Below are 24,180 nucleotides of genomic sequence, written 5' to 3'. Positions count from 1 at the left end.
AAAGATTGTTTCAAAAAGTCACAGAACTATTGCAGCACAGGCAACAGCAGAAAAGAATATTCATATTTCAGAACCCGTTTCCACAAAAACTATCGGACGTGAACTTTATAAATCCAATATTCACGGTAGAACTGCAATTGCTAAACCTCTGATTACAGAAAATAATGCATATACAATGGCGTGATGACTGTCAAATCTGAACATTAGAAAACCAGAAAAGTGTAATATAGTCATATGAGCTGACCTTCACACTGTCTGCTACATCAAGACAAGTTTATGTTTGGTGAACACCCAAGGAATTACTGCAAGTGATTATTTGGACATTTTGGGTAATCAAGTGCATCCCACGATCCAAATGTTATTTCTTTGGAAATAACATTTCTTCACGAACAATGCAACATTCCAAGACAACAATACCCCCAATCATGCAGCTTGGACTGCATAGTTGTGGTTTGAAGAAGAGCATGAAGGTGAATTTCAAAATCTTCCCTTGCCAACATAATCACTGAATTTGAACATCACTGAACCACTCTGGTCAGTTTTGGAGACTAGAATAAGAAACAGATTTCCACTCCAATGTGTTTAAAACAACTTGAGAATGTTCTTCAAGAAGAATGGTAAAAAATTCCGGCTGTACTGAAGGCACAATGTAGTCCAACACCATATTAATAAAGAATATATGTATATATATATAACAAGTGTTTTCATTATTTTGCTCAATCCCTGTAATATGCCACTTCAAATATAAAATATTACAAATAAAATATTCAAATATTTTATTTGTAAATTCATCTTGGGCACTGATCTCAACTGCAAGACCATACTGAAAAGGGATTCTAGTGTTCATAAATAGTGCTATAATTGCAATATTTACAAATGGCTTCTTTTTTTTTTTTTTTTTAAATATCATTACAGTACATTAAAATTTAAAATTAAACCACAATAAAATTAGGACATGTTCAAATGATAAAATACAAATGCATTTTTTTTAAACTAAGGATGTGGAGAGAAAGAGCGAGAATAATCCAAAGTGTAGGCTAATTATACAATTATATAAAACATTCCAGAAAATAAACACGAAATAAAAGACAAACAGTCAATCAAAATAATTTGAGCTGAACAATCTGAATGAAATTAACTTATCTAATCTCAATACTGAAAATTCATCTAATAAGAGAAAAAAAAATATCCACAAGTGTTTAATCTATAAATTATATAAACACTATGGCTTGATTTGCAATTTTATTGAAAAAACAAAATCATATTTGTATATAAATATATACACAATGTACATCAAGAAACTTCTATATCACCCATGCAACGAGCATATAAAACTCAGAGAAAATGCACTGAAATATCAATAATCTGTAAATGTATCTTGCAAATACTATCTTTCAGGCATTTACAAAAGAGAAAGATTTATATTCTTAAAACAGTTTTTTCAGTAAATTCGGTGTGTTCAAGATCCTTAGGTAATGTAAAGCAAAATTTATTTTGACATGTGTATGCATGTTGTTTATATATGTGTCTATACCTTAATGGCAGATAAAGAAGTCAGTGCATATTAAGCAAATTCATTTTCTAATGTCAAGCATTTCATCTTAGAGTTAAAATATTTATTTTAATAAAACTAATACACTTTCAGATGTTATAATTTTTACAGCAGACACAAGACTGATGATTCAGAGGGGAGAGGGGATTAAAGCTGAACAAATCAAACTGTAATCATGCTTTAAAAATGCATCTTGAAGTTTACAAATCTATCCCAGATAATACTATTCAAAGGGAACTGTACATCTTTATTTTGGCATTCCCTCCCAGTAAACATACAAACTCCTCTCTGAAGTTTTAGACTTCATAACATATAAATGGAAAATGGTTTGTGTAGTCTTCACTCCCTATAGTTTCTCATTCTTGATATGCTCAACAAACCCACTTAATTTGCACCAGTTGTCAAAGTTGTGTAAAATTTACTTCAACTCTGCATATAGGACATGTTCGATTTATCTGAAAAGAGAAAAGGGCTATTACTAAATGCTATTTCTTTACTAAAGTACAATTAGGAAAGAAATCATTGAGTGATATTTTTCTTGCAAACAGAATTAAAATGCTACCCTCAAAATTTTGAGCATAGAATTTTAAATAGCTGTTTTGAATACAATAACTGCATATATTTCATCAGTACTGGAGAACTGTAATAAATTATAAGTTTGGTGTTAGTTTCCTATTAATGTTATGTTGCAAAAGATGCCCTTGGTTTCATTGTTAAAGAGTTTAGCAGCATGACAATTTTTCATGATTATGCAAATCAAAAAGGATCATTGTCGACTTTCCCTTTATGTGTTACATTAAAAGAGTGCAACAGCCAAGTAACTTGTCATGTATATAAAACTAAATGTTGCTTTGAGAGAAAAGTCAATCATGTCTTATGTCTGTCTTCCTCAATAGAAACATCTGTTATCTCCAAGTGAGATATGTTTACGAGGGGGAGCCTGGAAAGTTCTGATAAACACCTAGAACAAAAATTAATTTTGTGTGTTCTTAAAAAGAAGAAATTAATATTTTTGTTCTAGGTGCTCATCAGAACTTTCCAGACCCCACTCCCTTGTACTTACCTACAGTAGGAGCCCTTATGCAGGTTCTATACATCCTAGATAGGATTTAAACCCAAAACAAAAAGGCAGTGTCATTGCTAAATTAGAAAATAGGGCTCTTGTGAAACTTCTAAGTAGCAATTAATTCCACTATATAATAAGTTTTATTTAAGACAGATGTAACATTATGCTTTGATATTTCCATGGCAACAATAAGTTTGACTTGTTTATCAGGTTGTGTAATATGCCCACTGTTCAGACTTGGAAAAACAGAAAATATACCTGCTGACCTCAAAGGTGATCTAATTGAAATCTTCAAAAACAAATTGAAGAGTCTCTAGCAATTATTATGACATCTTGAACCTCCGTAGCTCAGTCAGTATAGACAAGCCCTTTGGTCGGAGAGACCTGGGTTCAATTCCCTCATGACGTGAAGAACCTTTATCTGGTCTCTTTCAACTAAAGATGAGTTAGCAGGTCTCATAGAGGTAGAGGATTTTTTCACCCAGAAACTCAGGTTTTTTGTCCCTCAGAACAGGCAAATTGACCCATGAACTCACACATGGATCTACAGTCATAAAATACATACTTAATACCTCATTAGGAGAGCTTAACTAGTCCTAAAGGATAGTTGAGGAAAGGGGGAAACCCCACACAAATAGATAAAAAAATTAGCACATCTTTCTCCTATTGATTACTTTAAAGATCTTTGCTGTTGTCCTTGCTAACAGACCATTCCCTCCTACCAAAAACATTCAGAATCCATGTGGCATTAGACTACTACTTTCTGCTCTACAGTTGAGATCGAGTCTTGGCCTCATGGATTTGTTGCCTCCGAACCCTGTCTGTCCAAAATTAACTTCTCCAGTTTGGACACTGTAATATGATGTTGTTATCTTGACTAATGGATCCATCCATCTTGTACTACACCCTCTGTCCAAAAAGAAACCGAACTTCAAAAATAGAAGAAACTAGTGGCACCATCTGTTGTATCTTTTTGTTGTCAAAAGCAGCAACCTTCATTAGTGTTGCGTCAACTGTTTATGACATTTGTTTCATTAGAAGCCGAGTTATAGTGCCAAGTGTGACAGTGTTTTGACGAACGGTCGGTTGTCACGATATTCATGCCATACGTGACGAATTCTCGCTATCAATCACTTCAAAACTTTGAGATAAAACTTACCACTGACTATTTGGAACAAATTCTTTGTGGATGATGCCCTTGGAATTGTAGAAAGAAATCAGCATTGTCTTTACTTTTGACTTCTCCAAATGACTTTTTTTCAGATGCCCCTCTTCTGGTGGTCTCCACTCAGCACTCTGGTGCTTTGTTTCTGGCTCATAATCAAAACCATAATCACCACGTTTCGTCACCAGTGACGATCGTTTCAAGGAAGTACGAGTCCTTATGAGCAGTTTTAATGGGGTAATTGCAGTGTTCAATTCGATACATTTTTTGGTTGTCGGTCAACTTGTGGGGAACGAATCGCAAATTCAATTTACGAAGACCCAAACTCTCGGTCAAAATGTTGTGCACAGTTGATTTTGGAATCCCCAATTCATCTTCAATCAATTTCATGGACGATTTCGGGTTTTCTTTGATGAAATCACTTTTTGAATGTTAACTTCACTCAAATCCAGTTTTTGGACAGCCCGGCTTTTCGTCATCCTCAAGTGTCTCATGACCACTTTGAAATTGCTTAAACCACTCGTTAACTTGAGTACGGGATAAGCATTCATCACTGTATGCTTTTTGAAGCATTTGATGTGTTTCGGTAAAACGTTTACCAAGTTTAACAAAAAAAAAAGTCAATCGCAGCTCTCTGTTTGAAACTAATTTTCCGACCATTCGTCAAAACACACTGTCACTCTTGGCACTATAACTCTGCTTCTAATGAAACAAATGTCATAAAGTCGACAACACTAATGAAGGTTACCACTTTCAACAACAAAAAGATACAACAGGTGGTGCCACTAGTTTCTTCTTCTATTATCGAAAAGTTCGGTTTCTTTTTGGACAGAGGGTGTAGGTTTTCCTTTTGGTCTTTTACCAATAATTTTACTACTGATTGTCTTCATAAGAATATTATCATTTTCCATATGAAAAATATATCATTTCCACTGCAACATTTTGAACTTGAACTTGTGTTCTTTACAAAATGGTTGCATCTGATTCTCCAGAGACCATTATTGTCCAAAATTATTTTTCTAAGGATTTTCCTTTCAAAAGATGAAATCAAATTCTCTACTCTTGCCGTAAATATCCAAATTTCACATTTTTACATTCGTCCAGGTAGTAACTGGATGAATTATCAATTTACATATTTTTACTTTAGTCTTCCAATGAATATTATCGTTTGAGTTGAGTACATGTGAGAGAGAACAGAAAACCTGATTGCCTCTCTTATTCAATTCTACACTTTCACATCTGGTTGGCTAGTGTTCATCACTCCTAAACATTTAAACTGTTTCAACTTTTCTATTTCAAGGTTCCCAGTTTTCATACTTGTATCAGTTAAATTGATTCTGTACTGAGTGAAAAAAATTTAATGCGACTCTTAACCATGAAAGGTTTTAAACATATGGTACAATAGTAGTACATGTTTGTACTGTGGGTGGAATAATGATTTTTTTTCCCCCTATTTTTATTAATTTTATTTTTTTAAATATTTTATTACTAATTATTATTTTTAATACAATCTGGAAAACCTGTCTTAGAGACCAAACTTGGAACTCTTTCCAATAAGCAGGGCAGAGGTCAAATTGACAATCTTCACTGCACAGAAATGCAGCAGAAAGTGTCCACTTTTCATAGCCTTTACCCTAAATGAAGTCCTTGATTTTCTTGGTACCTTAGTATTCTACCAAAGACTAGCTAACTGCCCACTAAAATTTATTTGAGACTGCTATATTGCAACACTGCAGTAAAAATAAGATCAACAACACTCATTTGGAAAATCTATTCACAATGAAAATGGGTGTGAAGCAAGCTGGATCTTAGTACCATGTGCTTTTACCATCTTAAATATAACAATGCATCTCACTTGTGAAAAAAAACTTTGCCCAGGAGTTGAAAAAGGAAGGGAGAGGAAACTTAACTTTGTAAAACTCCACTATACAGATGACAATGTTTATTTCATTCCAAAACTGAACTTCTAATCATTATTTTCAAAGAAGCCTACAAAAACTAGATTAAGTGGAAACATTAAACAATGCAAGTGTTTTGCCAACCTGCTTCAGAGATTAAGTACCTGATAATTTCATTGAATCTCTGGAGTAGTTTGGTGAAGCATAGAAAATGTCAATCATTTTTCCTATCCTAGCAGCCACTACCAGCAAATGCCAACACTGACAGAAATTCAGATGAACATTTGTCCCTGTATCTAAACTGTATGGAGACTGTTTATTTAAACAGCGAGTCTGTTTAAATAAACAGACTAGCTGTTTATTTAAACTGCTTCAAATAGTATTACTGTTAACGTTAGCTTGTCTATCAATATCACTTTTTTTTTTTTTTTTTTTTTTTTTTTTTTTTTTTTTTTTGCTATTGTTGTTTCACCCTCTGAAGTAGTGGACTATAATATATGCAAAACTGGTCAAGTTTAAAATTTAAATTGTCTAACAAACAATCTCTATGTGGTTTAGATACCAAACATAAACGTTCAATGTACACTCCATTCACAGAGGTCTCCAAAGCAAGGAAATTCAGTAATATGAAATGCGCTGATGCAGCATTTGGACATTTAAGAACAATTTCATGATTGAGACATCTGTGCTGGAACCAAACTTAAGGGACAGATGTCTTTATGTAAACTTTGCTGTACTATTGTAAAATGGAGCCCCATACAGCAGGAAATTTATTGTGCGATATCACCCTAGAGCAAACATTTAATTAATATTATTATGTAATCGTTTTGCATTAATCTTTCTCTTGCAAAAAAACAAAATAGCATTTGGAGATTTTCTTATATTTTTGTCTTATAATCCATCAGGGACGATACTTAATTGTTTGATTCGGGGTGCAATTTAATCTGGCGATGGCCCTATAAACAGAACACTATTAAATGAAACCCAGACATACAAATATATTTGGGAAAATTTCAAGAAAACAGCAACAACTAATACAGGTAGTCCTCGACTTACGACGGCCAAAAATTATTATTAAAAATTCTCTAATTTAACTTTACTGCCAGCATATACATACATATATCACATTGCTTTTGTAGACACATCGCAGCGTTGCCATTAGTCGACAAGAAAAGCCTATCACTAATACGCAATAGCTGCTGCTATGATTCACCCACTTCTAACTTATCCACGTTAGTGCCAAAGGCTGTGATCAGCAGTTGAAGTGTTCATTTCTCTCGTTGCAATTTTTGCATCTCGTCGTAACCCTATCATGTCCAGTAAGAGAAGTAATACTACTGATGAAAATTCCAACATAAAAAAGGAGATGAGGAAAGCTTTAAGTTTACATGTTAAAATGAAGGTCATTAAAGCATATGCCAAAGAAAAAAAAATCGGTGAAATAGCACGAGAAGAAAAACTATCGCATTCAACTGTTTCAACAATTATAAAAGATAAGTCAAGAATAATGGAGGCAGCTAAAGGGGCAGTTAATATGAAATGTACAATTTTAACGAAAAAAAGAGCAGGGCCAATTCATGAAATGGAGAAGCTTTTAATGATATGGATAGATGATGAAATCAACAAGAATATTCCTCTCAGTTTGTTTACAATTCAAACAAAAGCATGCAGCCTATATGACAATTTAAGGAAACAACAAGAAGATAAATACGGCAAGCATACATCTAACGTTAGTAAAGGTTGGTTTTATTGATTCAAAAGCTGATTTAACTTACATAGCATACGAATAATGGGAGAAATTGCTAGTTCCGATTCTGAAACTGCCGAAATTTTCAAGAAAAATCTGAAAGAGATGATAAAAGATGAAGACTATTTGCTAGAGCAGATTTTTAACATAGATGAAACCAGACTGTTCTGGAAAAGAATGCCAGAACGAACTTACATTCACAGAAGCTACATCGTCAACTGGTTTTAAGGCATTTAAAGATAGGATTATGCTTCTTCTTGGAGGAAATGCTGCTGGTTTTAAATTAAAACCATTTCTTGTTTACTGTTCACAAAACCCCAGAGTTTTGAAAAACATTGACAAGAATAAGTTGCCAGTTTACTACAGGAGTAATCCTAAGGCATGGATGACGTTTTATTCGAAGACTGGTTCTTAAATTGTTTTATTACAGAAATACATTCCTTTTAAAATTCTATTGCTACTTGACAATGCTCCAGGACATCCTCTTCACACTGGCGATTTGAATTAAAATATAAATGTGATGTATCTACCGCCCAATACAACAGCTGATTCAACCTATGGATCAAGGTTTGATTGCTACATTCAAGACATATCTGAAAACTATATTTTCTCAAGCAATAACAGCAATGGACAACGATGCTATAACATTATGCGATTTTTGGAAAAATTACGATATTAACCAATGTATCTAGAACATTGGAACTTCATGGAAGGAAGTATCAGAACAACGTATGTGAAGAATCTGGAAGAAGTTACTACCACAGGAGACACTCGAAGAGTACAATGAGCATAGTATGTTAGAACAAATTGGTGGAGAAATAGTTGAAATTGCAAGAAAACTGGATCTAGAAATCAATATAGAAGAATTATCAGATCATAAAGAAGGTGAACTGACTGATCAAGACTTGATTTTCCAAAACGAAAAAGAGTTGTAGAAGAAGAAAGGAATAATGAGGAAGATGAAGAAGAGAAATCGTTAAAAAAATTTACTGTAAAAGGATTAGCTATAGTATTTTCTAAACTAAATCAAGCACTTCAGCTACTCTAAAATACGAATCAAGACACTGATTGCTCTGCCGAAATCAAAAAGAAGCAGTCAGATGTTATCACGAAATATATAAAGAAAAAACCCCAACAGACAACATTAACAAATTTTCTGATTAAAAAAGCTACTCCCAATCGTGCGAAATAACCATATCAGCCAAATAAATGAAAGTTACTCACCTGTTTAATTAAAGACACCGTTAATAAGTTTTTGTTTATGTTAATCAATATTTAAAGGAATTTCAAATTAAAGTGCACCATTGTTGATGTGTTTAGGTATTTTTTTCTTAAATTTTTCTTTCTTAATTTTTTATTTATGGTATTTAATTTATGGTATATAATTTTTTATTTATAAATTATTTATTAGCACATATACATGTGCTAATAAATAATTTATAAGTGTTTATGTAAGTTTAACCGTTTTAAGTTAAACAGAAACCTAATTCATGAAAATATTATAACAGAAATCAAACAAATCAAGAATTAACTCCTCGACTTACAGCGGAGATGTTGGAACGGAACCTCGCCATAAGCTGAGGACTACTTGAAATAATAGATGCCTAATAGATTTCAAAACATGTTAACAATTAACAAGAGCCTAACCCACTGCAAACATGATTAGCTGGGTACTTGACAGCATACCCACTCTCTAACAAATAGCTGAAGGTTCATATCTCATCATGGGCATGGATATCCGTGGATGCCTTTAGGTTGTAGATAAATTTAATCATCCAGTATGACACAACTGTCACACTGATTGGATGCTTGAAAGTTCTATGTTTGATCTCTCAAGCAGGGTTACAAATTATGAAAAAATAAAATAAAAACATGAAAAAATATATAAAAGAAAGCCTTTAGCCCAATATGTGATGAAATTGAAAAATCAAAAGCTATTTCACGGTGAACTGAACTGAAGAAGTTAAAAGAAGCAGTCCTGGAAAAGAAGAAATTATACCAAAATGTGCAAGTCTATAAGTGCCCTTAAGAAATAACCAAAAAAACTTCCATACCTTATATTTGACCATCATCATCATCAAATTCCTGACAGTTACCCTAAAGGAGTGTACAGGATATGATAGTACTACATGAAAAATTTACATCAATACTAACTTCCTATCTACAATTTTCCTCCATATCAATCTATTACCTGCCAAGCACCAAAATTGTCAGATCTTATATTTCTATCTCTTAACGCACTTTTTACTTTATCAATCCACCTATATCTTGATCCTCCTCTGGGTCTTTTTTCTGCCAACCTGGTAGAGAACACTTTTTGCTAATTTTTCCTCTCCCATTCTGTTTAAGTGACCATACCACATGAGATTAGCTCGGCTAACACATGCCTGGATGCTAAAAATATTAAGTTTTTTCCTAATACCCTCATTTTTAAAACGACATTGCCACTGATGCCATCCGTTCACCCCTCTAATCTTACTCAGGACTCTCATATCTGCAGTCTCTAGTCTTTGGTCAAGTGTTTTACTTCTAACCCAGCTCTCATATCCATAAGCTAAAACTGGTTTGAACACCGTCTTGTATACAGCTAATTTAGTGTTTTGACTAATTTCTCTCTTATTCCATATAAATTTATTCAGTTGACTTCCTATCATACCAGCTTTGTTGATCCTGTTGTCTATTTCCATATTTAATTTACCATCTTCGCTAAAAATCATGCCTAAGTAGTTGAAATGTTTTACTTGTTCTATAGGTTCTCCATTCACAATGCAGTTGATATTTTCAATGCTTCTGCCTATTTTCATTGTCTTTGTCTTGTTATTGCTGACCTTCATACCATATCTATTACAACAGCTATACAATTTAGTCAGGTAATCTTGCAGACTTGTAGTGAATTTATTTAGAAGTATAACATCATCTGCATAAAGCAAAGAGCTGACATTAATATCTCCAATTTTGATATCATGTTTAATACCACTTTCCTTCATAATGTGATCCATATAGATAATGAATAACAGAGGGGATAATATACATCCTTGTCTCACACCAGATTTAACATTAAACCATCTTCCTGTACTTCCTTCAATTCTAACTGCTGACTTACAACTCAAATAAAGACTAAGTATTGCTTGATATAATGCCCCATTGACACCATATAACTGTAGCGTATTGAATAGCTTCTCTCTTGGCACCTTGTCATATGCCTTTTCCAGATCAACAAAACTTAAATACAGATCTTTATTATATTCCCATGCTTTCTCAACTATATGTCGTAAAGTGAAAATCTGATCCTGACAGCCTCTATTTGGCCTAAATCCAGCTTGTTCTTCACCAAGCTTCTCTTCCACAATCCTTCTCAATCGTTTATCAAGTATACTGGCATAAATCTTGCCCGGAACACTCAGTAGGGAAATACCTCTGTAATTCTCACATTCACTTTTATTTCCCTTTTTATATATAGGTACTATGAGAGCTCTACTCCAATCATCGGGAATTCGTCCCTCTGTCGAGGTCTTCTGAACTATGCAGTGCAGCCACTGTAAGACTTTTATACCTCCATACTTGAGCATTTTTGGTCGAATATCATCTACTCTGGCTGCCTTTCCACATTTCAGATGTTTGATGGCTTTTTCTACTTCAAGTGTGGATATGTATTCCTGATTGCATGCGTGGTCAGTGTTTTTTTTATCACTGTGCTGTTATCACTGCTAGTTTCATTTAGCAATTTTTCAAATTAATTATTCCATACTCCAAGGATATCTTTTTCTCCAGTTTTCATATCACCTTTATCATCTCTAATTCTTTTTACAGCACTCTTTCTCGATTTCTGAGCTTCTTCAACAACCTTCAGAATATCTTGCCACCTTCTTGGCATTTATTTTCAATGTTCTTACCAAAGTCTTCCCATGACTTTTGTTTAGCTAGTTTTACACAGTGTTTAAGCTTTCTTACATTTGTCTCTGCATTCTCTAAGAGCACAAGCTGGTTTATTTGCCAGGAACTTTTGATAAGCTTTATATATGATATGATATGATATATTTACCAAAAATGCTTAAATATAACGTAGAAATTTTTATAGAAGCTACGCTGCACATTTCATTTGCCTGAGTCAGGAGTTGAATTCTAAATTACTCGAGTAAAGCTTTTATAGTGTCCATCAATAAAAGGGAAATAAAATTGAATATTAGATGCAGGTAATGAAATGCATAGGCATTATATAAACATAAACATATGGGAATATCCTCTTCTGAGTTTTGCTAGTATGCTTATGCAATACTTGGGAAGGACCTAAAACAAATTAATCATGGAAGAGACTTGGGAGAAAAACAAGATAGTTCAAAACAAGCTGGACCTGTTAGAATCTGAATAGTCACAATTCAACAGAAGTTGAATTGGAAGAAAAACCAAATAAGTGCGATATGGATTTAACTGATGTCTCTGAGATGAAGACTAAAATAGTGACATCGTGCTAAATAATAAATACAGAATGTTATATTTGGAGCAACGGTGATCAAGGAACAGAAGGAGCAGTGATACATTTAATATCAAATAAAGCAGGCAATTTAAAGTAGTGATTGAAAGTTTATTTTTCACTTGGTTAGAGTATAATAAATTTAGTTTAATCCTTTATCCAAGTGTAAGCAAACAAAGTTTGCGCCTGAAAGTATCTTCAGGACTGGGGTAAGGTGGTACAACACCAGGGCACTCCTTGCAAAGGTGCCAACACTCCCATAATGCAAAACACATCTCCTTGCAGATATGTCTAATGTTATGCATTAAGGGAAGGGCCACAACTAAAACTAGTTTCGACCTTTATTGAGGTCTCTTCAGTGGTAGCCAGACCTAAGTAGAGATACCAGGCAGAAGCATTAGGAGGACTTCTTTATGCTTAGCATTCATAGAAACATAAAGATAATGTTCTCAATTGGAAGGTAGTTTCAATTAGAGTTATGTGTGCAAACTTCAAAATGGGGAAATGGATCTCCACTTGGGCCTGGCTCCCACTGAAGAGACCTCAATAAAGGTCGAAACCAGTCTGGGTTGTGGCCCTTCCCTTAATGCATAACATTAGACATATCTGCAAGGAGATGTGTTTTGCATTATAGGAGATACTGAGATAGTAGTGTTGGTAGCTTGCTCCACCTTTGCAAGGAGTGCCCTGGTGTTGTACCACCTTACCCCAGTCCTGAAGATACTTTAAGGCGCAAACTTTGTTTGCTCACACTTGGATAAAGGATTAAACTAAATTTATTATACTCTAACCAAGAGAAAAATAAACTTTCAACATCTTTCTCTAAATCCAGAGTAATTTATTAAAAAAAGGTGGCACACCATTTGGCAACTCTTATAGGTAGAGATGACCTGCTAATGCTTCTGCCTGGTATCTCCACTTGGGCATGGCTCCCTGAAGAGACCTCAATAAAGGTCGAAACTAGTCTGGGTAGTAGCCCTTCCCATTTAATGCATAACATTAGACATATCCACAAGGAGACGTGTTTTGCATTATGGGAGATACTGAGATAGGAGTGTTGGTAGCTTGCTCCACCTTTGCAAGGAGTGCCCTGGTGTTGTACGACCTTACCCCAGTCCTGAAGATACTTTCAGGTGCAAACTTTGTTTGCTCACACTTGGATAAAGGATTAAACTAAATTTATTAAAGTAGTGATGTGGGCAAATTTCAAAAAGTGGAATTGAACAATGAAACTAATTTGTGCCTATGATTCCACAGAAGGTTCTCCTATGCTTGTAAAATCTCTTGCGATTCGTTAAATTAATTAACTCATTGAGTTCGATTTTACAGAGGTTTCCAAACATATATAAAATAGAAATTATGTATTAATTGAAAAAATGTAATAATTTTTCTGTAAAATGCATAAAATAATCTCCAATAAGTTGTATGCAAAATGGATGAGGGGATTAACAGAGATTAGAACGATGACTAAGTAAAAACAAACGTTTGCAAAGTCTTGCGAACATAAAAATATTCATCCATGATAGAGCTGCAGTTGAGTTTACATCATTACTAACTTCCTATCTACAATTTTCCTCCAAATCAATCTATTACCTGCCAAGGCTCCTAAATTGTCAGATCTTATATTTCTATCTGCTAACGCACTTTTTACTGTATCAATCCAAGAATATCTTGGTCTTCCTCTGGGTCTTTTTCCTGCCGACCTGGCAGAGAACACTTTTTGCTAATCTTTCCTCTCCCATTCTGTTTAAGTGACCATACCATCTGAGATTAGTCGGCTAACACATTCCTGGATGCACCCATGATAGAGTTCACAATGTAGTTGATATTTTCAATGCTTCTGCCTATTTTCTTTGTCTGGTTATTGCTGACCTTCATACCATATCTATTACAACAGCTATTCAATTTAGTTAAGGAATCTTGCAGACTTGTAGTAGATTTATTTAGAAGTATAACATCATCCGCATAAAGCAAAGACCTTTATTGAGGTCTCTTCAGGGCCTGGCTCCCACTGAAGAGACCTCAATAAAGGTCAAAACTAGTCTGGGTAGTGTCCCGTCCTTTGATGCAAAACATTATACATATCCGCAAGGAGATGTGTTTTGCATTATGGGAGATACTGAAATAGGAGTGATGTTAGCTTGCTCCACCTTTGCAACGAGTTGCCTGGTGATGTACTACCTTACCTCAGTCCTGAAGATACTTTCAGGCGCAAACTTTGTTTGCTCACACTTGGATAAAGGATTAAACTAAATTTATTATAGTCTAACCAAGTGAAAAATAAACTTTCAACATAATGAAATGAAAGTCTGAAAATTACATATAGCTTACTATTTATTATTTCTTGGCAAAATTATTTATTTTATAATGCGATTTTTATTTTGATTTCACTTAAAAAATGCAAATACAAAAAATGCAGTAACTGTGTTGTCTACTCAAACACCAAATTTAAACTGCTAAGAACTGCTTATTTATGCTCAGTCAGTTATGTAATTCGGGGAATTCCCAATAAATGAAATTCGTAAGCATTTAGAATTTTCTTAATTGAAATGTGAATGCAATTCTACAAAATTCTCAGAATTTTCTTGAATTACGGATTTTTTCCTAACTTTAGGTTGGTCACATAAAAGTGAATAAAAATCTCGTAAAAAAAAAAAAAATTTTGATATCCCAATTCGCCTAACTCCGAATTTGCATAAAAAGAGGTTTAGGTGTATTGTTAGCTTAAAATAAAATCTTTTTTACTAAAATAAAGAGCCAAAAGGCTTCACTTCAGCAATGCAAATTTATAAAGATTATATAAAAATATATATAAAAATTAGCCGGATCTTATAGGAGAGATAATCACTGCCAAGGGGAGTGATCATCTCTCCTATAAGGTCTGGCTAGGGCAATTCATAAATATCGGTTGAGTGCATTCCCATAAGCTCTCTGGTCAAATTTCATACGAAACTTTTAGTTTCTAAAATGTTTTGTTTGTTTAACTACCTTGCCTGATCAATAGCCAATGCACTATCTCTAAAAAACTAGCAAACCTGCATGCACTATAGATTGAGAATCGCCACAACTTGCTATGGGAAATTATGTGTATTAACTGTGATCTTGCCTGTGTTCTTTACATTAATTCTCAAACCAGATAAAATTCAATTAGAATGGTGCAGTCATTTGGTAAGACCATTGTATATCGTAGATAGGCTGATAACTTAAAGTGTGTATACTAGCAGCGGGAACAGGGAATAAGATTAGGTAGGATTAACAGTGAGATATATGTTAAGCAGATTAAAATTAAATTAAGAGTAAGGCAGTTAGTTATGACAAAGTGCTGGGAGCTGCCCTCTCAGCACCTTATGTCATTACTTAAGTTATAAGGTTATAACTCAAGTTATAACCAAAGCACAATTAAATTTAAGATACAAGACAATATCAAAATTAAAAATATAACGAAGGCACAGACGAACCAAAGAAATTTTACGATGGTGCAGTTGACGACCCATAAATTATTGCACTTGCACCAAAATCCTCTCGAAGAATGCTTGACTCTGTCCAGATTATGGCAATCTTGTTAATTAATAATCCATCCCTCTCTCATCACAGATGTTCAGGTGCCTCTTCTACAGATACTTTCATGGACAGGGCTCTACTGAATTGACCACTAGTATTCCTCCATTTTCTTCCAAAATCATTAAAACAAGAGTCACTACTAACCAACATTCTTTTACAATTCATCTTGAGACTCAGCAAACCAACTTCACTGCCTCCTCTTTCATTCCATCTACTTCTGTCCTTTAGAACAGTCTCCCCCAAAGATTACACTCTGCAGCTGTTCAAGCAAAATGTGAACAGATTCTTCTTTTCTTCTATTCCTCTTGCTTACACACATCACTAATGTGCTATAGGTCTTGTGGCCTTTCATGTGTAGAGCTAAAAAGCAGCAAGGCAGGAAATGAATTCCAAGCATATGAAGATGGTTGGGAAATTTTGAAAGAAAGAGAAAGCTAATAATAACAGTTAATTCCTCCTGAATTTCTGTTCAGGACATCAGCTATTCATCATCAAAACCATGTTTCAAAATAAAGATGTGCACCAATTCACACGGAGAGAAACCTCATTAATTGTAATTTTGTTGACAGTATTACCTTCATAATGGTTGAGTATACTCAGGAATACTGGGGATTTAAAACGGAAAGTGATCATCGCTTAGTTTTAAGTAGAAGTAGAATAAAAAATGAATGTTATAGTGAAAATAAAAATGCATAAGAAAGTTAGTAAACGAATTAAAATTGTGCAACTTTTAAAGGTGAACTGCAAACTCAACTATACAAATATCCAAGAAAAAAAAAAAAGGGGGGGGGGGATGAAAGAATTCAAAAACAATGACCACACCTTAGAGTCTAAACTGCACACTTTGAAGATAACTCTGACTGATTCAGCTATGCAGGCATGTGGTGAAGATCTCTGCAAGGATAGAAAAATCTGAACTTCGTGATGGACGCAAGAAATTAAAGAGGCAGTCTTGGAAAAGAAGAAAGCAAATCAAAAGTTTCTGGCAAGCAGATGGCCTAAGAGAATACAGAGCAAAATGTAAGAGAGTTAAGCCATGTATAAAAGTAGCTCAAGTTATAGGAAAATTTATAGTTATAGGAAAAGTTATAAGAATAGAGAAGTTAAATATTAGGTAGGTGACAAAATATTCTGGAAACTACTGTAAAAGCTTAGAAATGGAAGAAAAAGTACATAAAAAGGAATCGTAGATGATAAAGAAGACACAAAAACTGAAACTACAGATACTGTGAATATCTAGAGCAATTACAAAGCTGCTAAAGGTAACATGCAGTAACTGAACAGTAGTAAAGATTCAAAATAAATGTAATCAGGAGTACTTATCAGGAAGGGAAAAAAAAACTATCAGAAGCCTGAAATGGGAAAAGGTAGTTGTAGTAGATGGTATTTGACCAGATATGCTCAAATATGTTTGCAATAACTACATGGCATAATTCAGAAGGAATTCTCACATTCAGTTTTTAAACTGAATGTGAGAACTTCTATACTGAGTATTCTTGGGTAAGAATTATACAAACATACTTGAGAAGATGCTAAGAAAAATTGTGGAAGACAAACTGAGAACAACAAGCTGAGTGCAAGCAGAAGACAGGTTACCATGATCAGATTTTCATTTTACGAGAAATAGTTGAGAAATAATGAAATATAACAAGGATGCATATTTTTTAAGTTTCATGAATCTGGAGAAGCATATCACAAGAGAAAAGTTGTTCAGAACACAACAATTATAATGGGGTTAAACAGACAATAAATAGAGCAATACATATTTAAACTCAGCAGTTGGAAATGAAGTACAGGAAGATGGTTTGATGTAAAATCAGGTATGAGACAAGGATATACTCTATGTCTAATGTTATTCATCTTCTATACAGATCACATTATGAAAAAACATAGCATTGAACCAAATATCAGAACTGGAAATATCAAACTCTCTGATATCTTTAACTAAACAGGTCTTGACATGTCTCCAATATTATTTAACTAAATTGAACAACAGTTGAAAAATTACTTATTGGTATGAGACTTAATGCAGAGAGTCAGGGGAAACTAGATCATCAAGGGAGGAATGGGAAAAATGTGTGTGATAGTTCAGCTATAGTATGCAGATGTGAGAAAGATATGAATAGATTCAAACATGGTTATGTATCTAGTGAAGGAATGAAAAAAATATGCTTTGGGTTCGAACCTTTTGAGTATGTCTGGGAAGGGAAAAGCAAAAGTTCTACAAGACCAAATAGATTGCATATCTATTTATAAGAACAGACTAGGTGCTAATTTGTTATGTCTGTACACAAATACCAAGAGCATCAGAAACAAAGGGGTTGAGTTTGTTGCTTTATTGAATACAATGTGGCCTAAAATTATTGGCATTAGTGAAACCTGGCTATCAGAATCAGATATAGTAACTGGGACCGAGTGTAATGGGTATAATATTTTTAGGAATGACAGAAGAGAAGAGAGGGGGAGTACTACTAACGATATCAGATGATTGAGTCCAGTTAGGATAGAAACAAAAGAAAACAATGATAATAACAATGCCCCATGTAGCAGTGAGTTTGAGGTTATCTGGTGTGAACTGGATGCTAACAGAATGAAATATATGGTGTGGTTTTGCTACAGTCCTGGCAGCTCAGTTGCAGGGAAGGCATCATCAATTTAGCCTTATGGGTATTAAACGAGTGATCATTATAGATAACTTTAATTATCTAAACATTAATTGGACAGAAGAGAAATCACATGATAAGAATGAAGAAGACTTTATTGAATTGTTGCGAGAAAACTTTTGAGAAATCCAACACTTTTTGACCATGAGGTCAAAGAGTATTGGATTTGTTCGTAGCATCAGAAGGGGGGGGGGGTCTCTGTTAAGGTCATGACTACTTCACCACCCGTTACTGACAGTGATCATACTGTGCTTTCTTTGGAAGTAGCTAATTATATTGATGTTCCCATTAGAACAGGTTACAGCGGGGGTTGCCAAACTTCTTTGAACGTCGACCCCTTCAAGAGTTTCTTGACTTTTTATCGATCACCCTCTATTTTACTATTACGCAATTATAATAGCTTATGTGAGTTTTTAGATTGTTTAATTTATAGTTACAGCGTTTACTGTATGTATAATATAGCATATATTATTATATTGGCTTAACGTCGAAGGGATACGTTTTTGACGTCCTCCTTAACATTACATATTTGATAGGAGGGATAAATAATATATAAAATATAAAATTTAATTTAGATAACAAAAGAACAATAATACATTCTTCCTTATATACAGGTAGTTGTCGACTTACGACCTATGCGCTTTACGACTGCATCTTGCACTGCATTTCAGTATGAACTCCTGTAACCGATTTTTCTACTACATTCACATGCCCTATCCATGTGGTCCCCGTAGCCCCGAAGCCTAATGGGAATGGTTATGCGTGTAGCGTCAGCCCACTGCCCAGTAGCGTGTTTGGCCTGATTCATGCATCTCGATTTCTGTTTGTATACATATTACATTCACTATTTTTGGTTCAGTTATAATTTGTGTTACAATTAGCATTTTCTTAAAACCCCTAAACATGTCAACCAAGAGGAAAGTGCCTTTGTCTACTCCTAGACCTGTCAAGAAAGCAAGAAAGGCGATTGATTTAGACACAAAATTGAAAGTGATCAAGGAGCATGAAGAAGGAAAGAAGGTGAACACGATCGCACGCGATTTTAAGTTAACTCATTCTACAGTGTCGATGATCTTGAAAGACAAAGAAAGGATTCGTGAAGTTGTTAAAGGTTCAGCACCCATGCAAGCAACAGTGATAATGAAACAACGTACAGGGCCCATCCATGAAATGGAAAAATTGTTTCTTTGGATGAAAGATCAGATACAGAAGCGAACACCCTTAAGCCTTCTTACAGTGCAGTCTAAGGCTAGAAGTCTTTTTCAGACGCTGAAGGAACACGCAGGAAAAGATTATACTCAGACATTTATAGCAAGTACAGGATGGTTCAAAAGATTCAACCTTCATAGGGTTCGCACTGGAGAATCAGCAAGTGCGGATATGGAAGGAGCTCAAGAGTTTGTTTAAAAGACTGGATGAAATAATTACGGAAGGAGGGTATCAACCAGAGCAGCTTTTCAACGTGGATGAGAATGGATTTTGTGGAAAAGGATGCTAGAACTTACATTCGCCAAGAAGCCTAAAGCATGCCTGGTTTTAAGGCACTTAAAGATAGGCTGACTTTGCTCCTTGGTGGGAACATCGCAGGTTTTAAACTGAAGCATTTTTTAATTTATCATTCTGAAAATCCCGTGCGCTCAAGAATGTAAACAAGCACACTCTGCTTGTATACTTCTGTTCAAACCGAAAAGCCTGGATGACTCAAACACGGATTGAAGACTGGTTTCTAAATTGTTTTGTACCTGAAGTTCGTGAATATTGCTTCAAGAAAGAAATTCCTTTCAAAATTGTATTAATCTTAGATAATGCACCTGGCCATCCCACCTCACCTAGACCACTTCCGTCCAGATGTAAAAGTTTTTTATTTTCTGCCAAATACAACTCCACTCATTCAGCCTATGGACCAAGGGGCAATTGCCACATTTCAGGTGCACTATCTTCTAACCACTTTCGCCCAAAACAGATGCCGACCCAGAACTATTTTTGTGAGAGTTTTGGAAACAGTACGATATTTATAAATGCATCAAAAATATTGCGGCCACGTGGGAGGCTGTGACAAAGAAATATACATGAATGGAATCTGGAAAAAACTGTGTCCAGCATTTTGTTAATGATGAATTTGATAGTGAACATGAACTTGAAATGGCTATGGAAAATATTGTAACACTGGCAAATAGACTTTCTTTAGACATTGAAGTGGAAGATGTTGAGGAGCTGCTAGAGCAAGAATCTGGAGAACTTACGAATGAAGAACTTATCGCTTTGGAAGAAGAAAGAATGGCTGATAAAGAAAATAAATTTCTTACACATTTTGAGGAAATGAACCCAAACATTGAACAATCTGCAGGGATTGAATGAATGGTACAAGATGCTTTTTGGCCATACCATGAAATTTACGAGCAGAAAAGGAAACCAACAATTCAGACAAAAATCAACATGTTTATGAGAAAAAACAACTCCCACTACATCAAGTGGAGTCCGCGCGGTTAGCCTAGTGGCTTTGCACTTCACCAAGGACACTCCTTTTCCATATGACTGGTGAAGGAGTGTCCTAGGTTTGATTCCCATCGACGATGTGAGGAGCTGAAGGATCTTTCTCAGCCATAGCCAAGTTAGCCGGTCTTGGGCGTGGACAGCAGGGTTTTTTCCACCAGTTTATCTGGCATTTTTCATCCTGCAAGCAGGCCCCGTGAATACACAGGGATACAGCCAGGAATACTTCGAGGCATAGGGGTGACCATTCTATCCTCGTATTTCGGTTACGAAATCCAAGCATGCTTGGAGGGTTGTGGGCCTTAAAGGCCTGTTAAAGCCATTGAGATAGACTATATCAAGTGGGCGGCATGATGACCTGCAGCCAAGCACGAGTGGTCAGTAAAATATTTCTTATCTATTTTCTACATATGTTTTGTTTAGTTCTTTAAGATAAAATATTTTTTTTAGATTTTATACAGTATTTGATATCTTTTTCATAATATTTTTTATTTTTGTAAATAGTAAACCAATTGTGTTGTACACAGTGTCTGATTTACCTAAACTCGTCCAACTTACGTCCAGATCGCTTTATGACCGGTTGGTCGGAACCTAACACGGTCGTAAGTTGGCGACTATCTGTATATGAAAATGAGACTTTTATTAACTTAGTATACAATTTACTAACGTTGTCAATGTGAAAGGTGTGCTTCGTGACTCTTGACAAGATTAGCAATGTTGGGTTCAAAACTAGCAAGTTTCAGCCTTAAATCGCCACAGAATTCTATATCTAGCTTATTTCTTTGTTTTGTTAAAATGGAATTAACATGGCTGAAACCAGCTTCAACTATGTACAAGCTTGGAAATGCAAGCAAAAAGGGGAGTACTACTTCAGAAAGTTTTGGATATTTTTCTACAACATTTATATTCGTCCAAAAGTAACTTAAAGTCCTATTTTTAATAAGCGTCTTAGCTTCAAGATCAACTGAAAATTCAGTAAGTTCATCTTGTAAGTTACATTTGATATTTTCAATATCTACAGAAAATGGCGTGATAAACGAATCTGGAATGTGCATGTTTTCAAAATCTGCAAAGTACAATTTAAAATCATTGCTCAAATTTTGAAGATGTTTTGTGTATATTTCTAAGTCTTCATCTTTTACTTCCAATTGCCGTAGATTCGAAAAGTACTGAAAATCTTTTCGTAACAATGATGATTTAATTAAGGCTAATTTAGCTTGGAAACCTAAAAGAATCATCCGAGATCGATTAATCGTGACATCTTTACCTTGTAGACGGGTCTGTACATCATTAAATTTTGAAAATAAGTCCAAGTAGAAAATATGATTCTTATTTCTCTTCAGTTCATCACTCAAAAACAAATTAACAAATAAACTCTAGGGTCGAGTCGAACAACGCAACAAATCTTTGTAGACTTGCACCTCTAGACAACCATCTTACTTCAGTATGCAAGAGTAATTGGTTTGATACTTCATTTTTTTCACAAAGTTTGGCAAACAATCGTGATTTAAGAGGATGAGCTCCAATTTGATTAATAGATTTAATACACACTCTTTGAGTATCATGCAGTTTCCTCATGGAGAGTTTTTGCCACCAAATGGTTTTGGTGCAACACACAGTGAATAGTATATAAACTTTGAACTTTTTCTTTCAGAAAGGCAGCGAAAGCTTGATAATGGCCCACCATTGCAGGTGCGCCATCTGTGGCTACTACTATTATATTAGTAAATGGAATATCATACTTATTTAAACATTCCTCCAATCGCTGAAAAACTGTTGACCCTGTCCCATCACTTTCAAGATATTTTGCAAAAAAAATTCGTCAATAATTTGATGTTTGGTTTTACTATAATATCTCACATAAGCCATAAGAATAGAACTATCAAATGTAGATTTATCAAGCTGGATGGAGAACTTACTATTTTTGAGTTCTGATACTACAGTTTTTTCTACATCTTCAGCCATTTCACCAATACGTCTTTTCACGGTATTCACACTCAATGGTAAGCATTTTGAAACAGGGCCAGAATCTTTTTTCATTATGGTTTCAATTATTTCTTTGACTGCGGGTATAACCATGTCCTCTGCAGTTGCATATAGTTTTCCTTTTTTTGCTATATTAAAAGAAATATTGTAGGAGGCTGTTAATTCTTGTTTATTGTCAACTTCAGCAGGTGCTTTCATAAATGATTTTATAGTTGGTCGATGTGTGTATTTCTCTTTCAGTTCTTTAAAAAAGTCAAGATCTTTATCTTTCTTATCAGGATGGAGTCTTTGAAGATGAGCTTTCATTTCTGCTGGTTTCATTGCATCGTTATTAAACGTTTTTTCACAAAGAAGACACATAGGCCTCGTTTAGTTTCTTAATGAAGCAATAAACCCAAGTTTCAAATATTCTAACGAATGTTGTCTGCAGGATCATAGCCTAGAGACTGGAAGAAGTCAGTTTTCATACCACTACACAAGAAAGGTGATATGAAGGCATGCAAGCAAAATTTTATTAAAGATCATGCTAAATAGGATTGAGACCAAAGTTGAGACAGAGATGCCTGAGAAACAGGCAGGATTTAGGAAAGGTAAGAGGCACCAGAGATCAGATCCTTTGCCTTAGACAGATCATAGAAAAATATAAAGAATTCAGACTCCCTCTGGTAATGTGTTTCTTAGACTACTCTAAAGCTTTTGACTGTGTTGAGCATGTGAAACTGTGGGAAGTAATGAAAAGAATGGGTTTTCCTCAACACACTATCAGGTTGATAGCCAACTTGTATAAGGAGCAAGAAGCCACAGTAAGAACAGGTGTTGGATTGACTGACTGGCTTCAAGTTGGAAAAGGAGTTAGAAAAGGATGTTTTACTTTCTCCTCACTAGTTTAGTATATATGCAGAGGATATCATGCGTGAAGCATTGGATGAGCTCAGGACAGGAATTACGATAGGAGGTAGATTGATCAGTAATCTGAGGTATGCTGTTGATACAGTACTCCTTTGTAATGACATGGAAGAACTAGGACTAATTCTTGACAAAGTTAACAAGATCAGTAATAACAGAGGACTTCAACTCAATTCTAGCAAGACAAAGATTATGGTTCTCAAAGGAAAAACAAACAGAGAAGCTCTTGAGAAACAAATGTATCTTAATGGAGAAAGAATTGAGGAAGTCAGCAAGTTTGAGTACCTAGGATCCATTATTAATGTGAAAAATTGCTGTTCAGAAGATGTCAAAAAAAGGTTAGGAATGGCTAAAACAACAGTCAGAGACCTGTCTAAAATCTGGAAGGATGGATCTATCTCCATGGGAACAAAGTTGAGGATTTTAGTTGCAGTTGTTTTTCCAACAGCAACTTATGGATGCGAGACTTGGAACCTAAAGAAGTCAGATAAGAAACAGATATCTGCTTTTGAGATGTGGTGTTACAGAAGGCTGTTGAGGATATCATACACTGAAAGGCGTATAAATGAATGGGTGTTAGAAAAGATTAGTAGAACTTTAAGGCTCCTTAAGGATATTGACAGAAGAAAGTTAAAATATTTTGGACACATAGAAAGGATGGAAGGAGGACTT

At 34.8% G+C, this 24,180-nt stretch overlaps 1 protein-coding gene across 1 annotated transcript in view; it reads right to left on the bottom strand.

Annotated features, from left to right (window-relative positions):
• Positions 1 to 1,229: 1,229 nt before the first annotated feature.
• LOC150092865 (RING finger protein 44-like) overlaps positions 1,230 to 24,180 on the bottom strand; it is a 59,328-nt gene continuing 36,377 nt past the window's right edge. The window contains exon 3 of the mRNA XM_090414683.1: positions 1,230 to 2,007. Within this exon, the coding sequence (XP_090270809.1) occupies positions 1,954 to 2,007 (54 nt within the window). The 3' untranslated portion in view covers positions 1,230 to 1,953. The remainder of the gene's footprint in view (positions 2,008 to 24,180) is intronic.

This window comes from Typopeltis vanoorti, chromosome 25, assembly GCF_054136105.1.
Source record: "Typopeltis vanoorti isolate ZY-2024b chromosome 25, IOZ_Tvanoo_1.0, whole genome shotgun sequence".
Taxonomy (NCBI): Eukaryota; Metazoa; Arthropoda; class Arachnida; order Uropygi; family Thelyphonidae; genus Typopeltis; species Typopeltis vanoorti.
This window is presented reverse-complemented; position numbering and strand designations above follow the sequence as displayed.